The following is a 9,460-nucleotide window of genomic DNA, read 5'->3' as shown; positions in this document are numbered from 1 at the left end:
AAATAACAAGGTTTTAGGCCGTTGAGACTAGGGCTGAGCAAAACTACCCGAAAAACCGAAAACCCGAAAACCCGTTCCGTTACCGTTCCGAAAATTAGGGTACCCGATCCGATAACCATAACGGTTCGGGTACCCGTTCCGATAATTTGTTATCGGGTATGGTTTTTGGGTATCATTTTAAAATTAACGGGTACCCGTTCCGTTCCGATAAGCAATTATATATTTTGTTTTTTTTCCTACTTAAAAATCTATCTTTTCAATATTTAAACTCTTACATTACTTCATAATCACTATAAATATCAATAATTAGTAATGTTATTAATAATTTGGTCAAGATCATGTGGTATTGTTGTTAATTAGTGTTAAAAAATATCATAATAACTAATTATTTAAGTTTAATTATCACTATTGGATACTTTATAGGGTACCCGATAACCGTTCCGAAAATTCGGGTACCCGAAATCCGGGTACCCGAACTTATCGGTTCGGGTTATGGATATCACTTTTAGTGATATTGGTTATCGGGTACCCGAACCGTTAGTACTAACGGTACGGGTACCCGTCCCATGCTCACCCCTAGTTGAGACACATCGAGCACTTCTGAGAAGTGATTCTAAGCATAAAACAAATAAAAGAGAACGAAATTATTAGAAGACAATACCTGTCATGCCATATCAAATGGGCTTTGGGGAAGTCTGATCCGATCGAGGTATAAGGGTAATTCCATTTTGCCATTCCTCACTTGATACTTCAAGTCCACAATCGAACGCAATCTTACAAAGATTTGCAGAAATTACACACTTCCCATAATCGAACAAAATCATCTTACAACTTGAAGATGCCTTGGCTAGAAGGAAGAAAGACTTGCAGAAATTACATACTTCCCATAATCGAGCATCTTCCTCGGTAGTGTACTCATGGGATCCATCATGGGATCTTTAAGGTGCCTAAAGTTAGGAAAGCGTTTCATACAAAGTAGCAAATCCTTCCAACCAACATAATCCAAATCGTTAATAGATGTTCTAGATTAGGAAAGGTTATCATACGCCCGAGATTTACATAATTAAGGTAACGATATACATTGGTCAGCTCATCATCTAGCCATAGACAAAGCTCTCTAACACTAGACATTTGCCCGACTAACTTGAATGTTGTTGTGGTTCCAGCCCAATTTGCAATATTCATATATTGCTTTTGGACTCATGTATTATGGGCTCTTTTTCATGGACTTGTTAAGTCTTATTTTTGGTCCATATTTTGCATGACATTTGTGGCTTCCCTTGGAAGCTTTAGTTGGGGTAATTTTGTGGCTAGCAAGTGCCCAAGTGAGCAGCAAGTAGCTGATCATTCATTCACACAAAATAGAGAGAAAGTGAGGGTTTGAAGAAGGGCATCCAACTTCGGAGTTTTTTGGAAAGCTTCTTGTAAACTGACTGTTGCCGAAGTTTCCACCGTTGGATCGTGCTAAAATTTTGACAGCTTAATCCTGACATCAAGGACTTTATTTTGGACGGTTGGATCGTTGTTTTAAGTTCTGTTTTGGTCAGAATCTTCTTCGGACTGAATTGATGTCTTTGGGTGAGTTCTACTATGTTGCTCTCTAATTTTGATCTCTTATTGTTTGTTGTTGTTTGTGGGTTGTTAAATCTTTTGTAGACTGATTTGAGTTTATTTTACCCTCAATTATCAATAAGAGAATCTAGGGTGGACTCCTTAAACAATCCCGTGGTTTTTATCCTTTACATTGAAGGGGTTTTCCACGTATAATCCGTGTGTGTTGATTATTGTTGTTTCTTCCGATTATTGTTGGTATTTTTGTTCATTTGCTACTGCTATATTGCTGTCTTGGTGTTGCTATATTGGTTGTGTGAGTAATTGGTTTGATTGGATTGAATTTTGGTTGATTGTCTTGGTTGTGTGACATAGTGGGTGTCGTAGTGACCCCTTTCCGATCCCTACAACTTGGTATTAGAGCCGGAATTTATTTTGTCATGGTATGGAGTTGACTAGTGGTAGTTCGATGGTTAAATTGACATCAACCAATTATTCAATTTGGAGACCTATGATGGAAGATTTGTTATATTGTAAAGACTTACATGAACCAATAGAAACAACCACAAAGACTAATGGTAGCATTGTTAAACCAACAAAACCTGAAAAGATGGATGATAAAGATTGGGTAAAGTTGAAAAGGAAGACTTTAGGGACTATTAGACAATGGATTGATATTAGCATATTCAACCATGTGTCACAGGAGTCCGACCCATATGATTTGTGGAAGAAACTTGAAGGTCTTTATGAGAGGAAGACCGCTCATAACAAAGCTTCATTGATTAAGAAACTTGTTAATTTGAAATTGAAGGGTGGAAAGTCAGTTTCTGAGCATCTTAATGACTTCCAGGATATTATTAACAAGTTGACTACTATAAAGATTGTTCTTGATGATGAATAGCAGGCTTTGTTTTTATTGAGTTCTTTGCCAGATAGCTGGGAAACTTTGGTTGTGACTATTAGTAACTCTGCTCCGAAGGGTGTGATATCATTGGATGTGATCAAAGAGAGCATGTTCAATGAAGAAATCAGAAGAAAGGAGATGGGAGTTGATAATTCACAAGCTCTTGTTATTGAGAACAGAGGAAGAGGCAAGAGTAGGGGTCCCAAAGGTCGTGATAACTCAAAGAGTAGGTCCAAATCCAGTGATTGAAGAAATGTGACTACATGCAACTACTGCATGAAGCCTGGTCATATCAAGAAGTATTGTTTCCGTTTGAAAAAGGAACAAAGAAAGAAGAATGATTCACAAAAAGAGGGAGATGATAAAAACACTGCAGCAACAGCTTCTAAGAGTGATGATGAGGTCACTTTGATTTGTGCAACTAGTGAGTGTCATCATGTTGATAGTTTAGACACAGAGTGGCTCGTAGATACAAGGGCTTCATACCATTGTGTTCCCAGGAGAGAGTACTTCATGAACTATAAGTCTGGTGACTTTGGTAGTGTGAAGATGGGAAATCAGAGCTCAGCAAGAATTGTTGGGTTAGGTGATATTCGTGTGAAGACAAGTGTTGGGTGCGTGCTTACATTGAAGAATGTGCGCCATATTCCAGATCTACGCCTTAATTTGTTGTCTGCTAATGTTCTTGATTTAGAGGGCTTCCGACATACTTTTGGTGATGGTAAGTAGAAGTTGTCTAAGGGTTCGATGACAGTTGCTCGAGGCGAGTTGTGTTGCTCTTTGTATAAGACATACTTGACTGTATGTTCTGGTGAGCTGAATGCAGTTGAAGAGAAGAATTCTCCTAATTTGTGGCATCGAAGATTGGGACATATGAGTGACAAGGGATTGAAACTTTTAGCAGGTAAAACACTGATTCCTATTGATAAAACTGTTTCTCTTGACCCTTGTGATCATTGTTTGGCAGGAAAGCAACATAGAGCTTCCTTTTCCAGGAAGTCTACTAGAAAGCAAGCTAAGTTGGAGTTAGTATACTCCGATGTTTGTGGTCCCATTGAAGTTGAATCTCTTGGTGGCAATAGATATTTGTCACTTTCATTGATGATTCTACTTGAAGAACTTGGGTGTATATGTTGAAGACAAAAAGCCAAGTGTTCAAGGTCTTCCAGAAATTTCATGCCATGGTAGAAAGGGAGACAGAAAGAAAGCTGAAGCGTCTTCGAACTGATAATGATGGTGAGTATACTTCGAAAGAGTTCAAGCATTATTGCTCCCAGCATGGCATTAGACATGAGAAGGCAGAGCCCGGTACACCACAACACAATGGAGTTGCAGAAAGGATGAACAGAACCATAGTGGAGAAAGTGAGATGTATGCTTAGAATGTCTGATCTTCCTAAGACATTTTGGGCTGAAGAAGTTCAGTGTGCCGTGTATTTGATCAACCGTTCTCCATCAGTTCCTCTTGGTCTTGACATTCCTGATAGAGCATGGAAGGGGTGTGATCCTTCATATTCACACCTGAGAGTCTTTGGATGCAAGGCATTCATGCATGTGCCGAAAGATCAGAGATCGAAGCTTGATTCCAAGACCAATTCATGTGTTTTTGTTGGCTATGGTGATGAAGAGTATGGTTTTAGACTATATGATCTTGAAAAGAAGAAGGTTGTGAGAAGCAGAGATGTAGTATTCTTTGAGCATGAGAAGGGTGCAGATCTTCTGAGTACGAGGTATACTCCTACTTCAGATTTGACTTTTGATACTACTGATGATGTTTCTTCTCCTATACCTCCTGTAAATCAGCCAGCAGATGAGAATGTTGAGGAGAATCATAAAGATGTTGGTGAGGTACAACCTGATGGTGATGTACCAGTTCATGATGATGTTGATCTTGATGAGTTTTCATCAGATGAGGAAGAATTTCATGAAGAAGAGGTTCATGAGCAGGGGGAGCAGCCTACCCCTCAAGTTGAGGATACACAGGTTCAAAGGTCAACCAGAGAGCGTAAACCTTCAACAAAGTAACCAAGCTCAGAGTTCATTCTACTCATCGATGATAGAGAGCCAGAAAACTATCAAGAAGTGTTGTCTCTTGAAGAGAAAGATTTGTGGCTCGATGCAATGAAGGAAGAAATGGAATCCTTACAGAAGAATGAAACTTATGAGTTGGTGATGCTTCCCAAGGGCAAGAAAGTCTTGAAAAACAGGTGGGTTTTCAAGAACAAGAAAGATAGTGAAAAGATAGTGAAGCGCAAAGCCAGATTGGTGGTTAATTAAGGGATGTAACCAGAAAAAGGGCATTGACTTTGATGAGATCTTCTCCCCTGTTGTCAAAATGAATTCTATCAGAACTGTGCTAGGATTAGCTGCAAATCTTGATCTTGAGTTGGAGCAGCTTGATGTTAAAACTGTTTTTTTACATGGTGACTTGCATGAAGAAATCTACATGGAGCAACCTGATGGATTTGAAGAAAAAGGGAAAGAAAAGTTTGTTTGCAAACTGAAGAAGAGTCTTTATGGGCTTAAACAGGCACCAAGGCAGTGGTACAAGAAATTTGATTCGTTTATGACAAGCAATGGTTATAAACGAACTTTGGCAGATCCTTGTGTGTATATTAGAAAGTTCCCTGGAGGTAACTTCATCATCCTTCTTTTATATGTGGATGATATGCTGATAGTTGGACAAGATATAGAAATGATTCAAAGTTTGAAGAAAGACTTGTCCAAGTCATTTAACATGAAAGACTTGGGTCCTGCAAAGCAAATCTTAGGCATGGAGATTGCTCGTGACAGGAAGGCTGGAAAGCTGTGGCTTTCACAAGAAAAGTATATTCAACGGGTGCTTGAAAGGTTCAATATGAAGCATGCCAAGCCTGTTAATACACCACTAGCAACACATTTCAAGCTAAGTAAGAGAGCTTGTCCAAACTTTGTTAAGTCTTATTTTCAGCCCAATTTGCAATATTCATATATTGCTTTTGGACTCATGTATTATGGGCTCTTTTTCATGGACTTGTTAAGTCTTATTTTTGGTCCATATTTTGCATGACATTTGTGGCTTCCCTTGGAAGCTTTAGTTAGGGTAATTTTGTGGTTAGCAAGTGCCCAAGTGAGCAGCAAGTAGCTGATCATTCATTCACACAAAATAGAGAGAAAGTGAGGGTTTGAAGAAGGGCATCCAACTTCGGAGTTTTTTGGACAGCTTCTTGTAAACTGGCTGTTTCCGGAGTTTCCACCGTTGGATCGTGCTAAAATTTTGACAGATTACTCCTGACATCAAGGGCTTCATTTTGGACGGTTGGATCGTCGTTTTAAGGTCTGGTTTGGTCAGAATCTTCTTCGGACAGAACTGCTGTCTTTAGGTGAATTCTACTCTTTTGCTCTCTAATTTTGATCTCTTATTGTTTGTTGTTGTTGGTGGGTTTTTAAACCTTTTGTAGACTGATTTGAGTTTATTTTACCCTCAGTTATCAATAAAAGAAGCTAGGGTGGACTCCTTAAACAGTCCCGTGGTTTTTATCCTTCACATTGAAGGGGTTTTCCACGTATAATCCGTGTGTGTTGATTATTGTTGTTTCTTCCGATTATTGTTGGTATTGTTGTTCATTTGCTACTGCTATATTGCTGTCTTGGTGTTGCTATATTGGTTGTATGAGTAATTGGTTTGATTGGATTGAATTTTGGTTGATTGTCTTGGTTGTGTGACACAGTGGGTGTCGTAGTGACCCCTTTCCGATCCCTACAAATGTGTCCCTTAGACAATAATTTTCTTTCCCAATAGCCTCATTCCAAAGCATGACAATCGATACTTTGACTAATTTCGTCGGATTTTGGATAGAGTAATAATCTGAAGTGAAGCTACTTATTCCAAAGGCCTCCAAGTTGGGTGCATCGATGAAGGTTTTAGGTCGTTGGTTGTGCTTATCTGCCATCATCAGATTTGGTGCTGATATATTTAGAACAATCTGGTGTTCGGGTTCGGTTATATAATCAGAGAATTTCAAGTCTGCCTCTATCAAATGTTTAGAAGAATTAAATAGACTTCCCATAAACTGATGAGGCGGGGTGTTAACAAGATAATTCAGATAGATCTTCCTCAAATGTTTAGAAGACTTAAATAGACTCCCCATAAACTCAACCGGTCTTCCCTGCTCAACCTCCTGGTACCACCCATTCTCCTCAATGTAGCAATGCGGAGTTGAATAGATGTATTAAATCCTTCTTACTTCTCTACCTTGTTTCTTGTAAAATTCTTTTAAATCTCTATTTGAGTTATGACCTACCTTTAATACTTTAGATATTTGCACACATAATGATTAAAGTTAAAAATAGAATCAACGGGCGAGATAAATAAGTTTAACTTTTTTATTTTTTTTTATATATATATTTTTTTCTTATCATTTTATAGGAAAACTATATTACTGATTAAAAAAAAAAGTGACATATGATTAGAATCTTATGAAAAATTATCAAATCATTAAGACTAAAAACAATATTATCCATAATCATAAATTGTACTTCGTATGTGTTTGTATGCTTATGGAACTAGTATCCAACATCTATAAATTAATTATTCTACCTCCAAATTTTCACATATTCTCTTTCTCAAAAAAATTTCACATATTCTCTCTTTTTATAATTATACAGTAGCACCAAAATTTTACGCATTCAATCGCTGTTTGTTACATAATAAAAATTATGAAGATCATAATTGTAACATTGTCAATAATTTTGGTGATCCTCAACCTAAAGTCTGTTACCGCAGCTTACCATTATTATGATGTGGTAACCCTTGGGGCAAAACTCAATTCGAATTCGGACTCTTCTAAGGCGTTGGAGGCGGCTTGGAATATAGCTTGTGATTCAACGGGCGAGTCGACAATTCATATTCTGAAGGAGAGTACTTTGTTCCAAAATCCCTTAAGTTTTCTGGAAAGGGATGTCAAAGTAGTAAGATTAATTTTGTTATTAACGGAACCCTTAAAGCCCCTAGTGATTTTCAAGTGCTACAAAACTCAAAAACATGGGTGTTATTTGAGCATGTCAATGGCCTTACACTTTCTGGTGGAGTGTTTGACGCAACAGGAGCTAAGTTATGGAATTGCAAGAGATCTGGAAAAGAAGCATGTCCTCGTGGTGTGGAAGTAAGTTATTTATTTTCTACATAAAGTAATGCTCTAATTTAACTAGTACGTACCTAGCTATTATATATTATTTTTACATTAAAGATGTTTATATGTTATTTGATCTTAGTCCTAAAATTATTATGTGGCTCTACATAGTACTCAAAACGTACTTAAATTTAAAAGACGTTAGGGCCACACAAATTAATATTTAATTTTAAAAGAATTATATTAAAAAAATTTAATTAGTTTTATTTAATCTTTTACCTTCTAGCATTATTAGGATTTGGGGTTGTTATTTTTTTTTTCTGCATTTTAATATTTATTCTGTTTAATATAACCCTATCTATTTTAATGAAAAATAACCTTTTTTTATCTTTCTTTTATTATCACATGCTTTAAAATAATGAAATAATTTATTTATTTTTATTAATCTATAGAAAATAATAATCTGTTTTTTTATATTAATACAACAATTTTTTTTTTTTGAATTGCAGAGTTTAGGTTTTGTAAATTCCCAAAATATTGAAATATATGGACATTGCTACAGGAGATGATTGTATCTCAATTGGACCGGGAACTAAAAACTTGTGGATTCAAGATATCACATGTGGTTCCGATCATGGTATAAGTATTGGGAGTTTAGGAAAAACGTTACATGAGGCAAAAGTTTACAATGTCACGGTACAAACGTCAACTTTTATTAATACGGAGAACGGAGTGAGAATTAAATCTTGGGGAAGACCAAGTGATGGATTTGTTAGCGATGTTGTGTTTCAGCATCTCACAATGGAGAATGCTCGAAATCCAATTATCATCGACCAAAAATATTGCCCCAATCATAAGAATTGTCTTGGAGAGGTATATTAGACTATATTTTTATGTTCAAGATCTTATTTTAATTATTTATTTTAAATCTTATAAAATGATTTTTCTTATTTTTTGTGAATAGGTTTCTGGAGTAAGAATAAGTGACGTAACAAATGACAATATCCATGGATCATCAGCAACATCGATTGCTGTGAAATTTAATTGTAGCCCAAAACATCGTTGTTTGGGCATAAAGTTGAAGAATATAAAGTTGACTCACATGAACAAGCAAGCTTCTTCTTTTTGTAACAATTGCGAGGGATCAACTTTTGGAAATGTTCAACCTAAAAGTTGTTTCAATTGATTTTTATTTATACTTTATAATAGAAAAAAAAAATATGTAGTTTGTTTTCATATTATAAACTTTAAACCTTCAAAGTTGAATACATACCCATCTAGTTTTTATGAACTCTTACCTTACCCAAAGAATACTTTTTCATATTACATACGGAGTAATTTGTAAGAGCTCCATCATAACTTATTTTATTTTGATCTATTTATAAGATTTAGAGCAATTATTTATTAGTGTTGACTCTATATAATATAGCTAGTCTCAAAAAACAAAACGTTGTACTTTTTCCTTTTCAATTTTATGAAAGGGCATGTTCAAATTAAATTTTATGAAAAATTGGAGTGTTTGAGAGATAGCCGGATATCATCACGAAGAGAACTCAATTTTTCCTCCTTGCTCTCCATTCTCCTATTGAGAACTCAATTTCACTCCTTTGTTTCTTCTAAATTCTCCAAAATCTCTACTTCGTACTACGTATTACATAAGCGGGAGTAAGGTAATTGTGTCCTTTAAACTGCGCCTTATTACCTAGTGTACTCTTAATACTTAAGAAAAATTAAGAATTATTCAACATTATATTACTATAAAATCTATTAAAAATAAAATATTACTATAATATTATTGACTACCATACAATAAACATAGGCAATTAACGTAAAGACACTAATAATGGTTATAACAATTTTTTTTTTTTTTTTTTGAAAGAAATGGTTATAACAAT

General features: G+C 35.8%; 1 protein-coding gene across 1 annotated transcript; it reads left to right on the top strand.

Moving 5' to 3' along the window:
- The first annotated feature begins 8,111 nt into the window (after positions 1–8,111).
- Positions 8,112–8,751, top strand: LOC145643182 (polygalacturonase-like). The gene is made up of 2 exons (XM_081694336.1): positions 8,112–8,438; positions 8,530–8,751. Exons 1-2 carry the CDS (start codon positions 8,112–8,114, stop codon positions 8,749–8,751), a joined length of 549 nt encoding a protein of 182 aa, XP_081550462.1.
- Positions 8,752–9,460: the final 709 nt, after the last annotated feature.

Source organism: Chenopodium album, chromosome 8 (genome assembly GCF_948465745.1).
Source record: "Chenopodium album chromosome 8, dcCheAlbu1.1, whole genome shotgun sequence".
NCBI lineage: Eukaryota > Viridiplantae > Streptophyta > Magnoliopsida > Caryophyllales > Amaranthaceae > Chenopodium > Chenopodium album.
The sequence above is the reverse complement of the archived record's forward strand: the minus strand, read 5'-3'. Positions and strand labels throughout refer to the sequence as shown.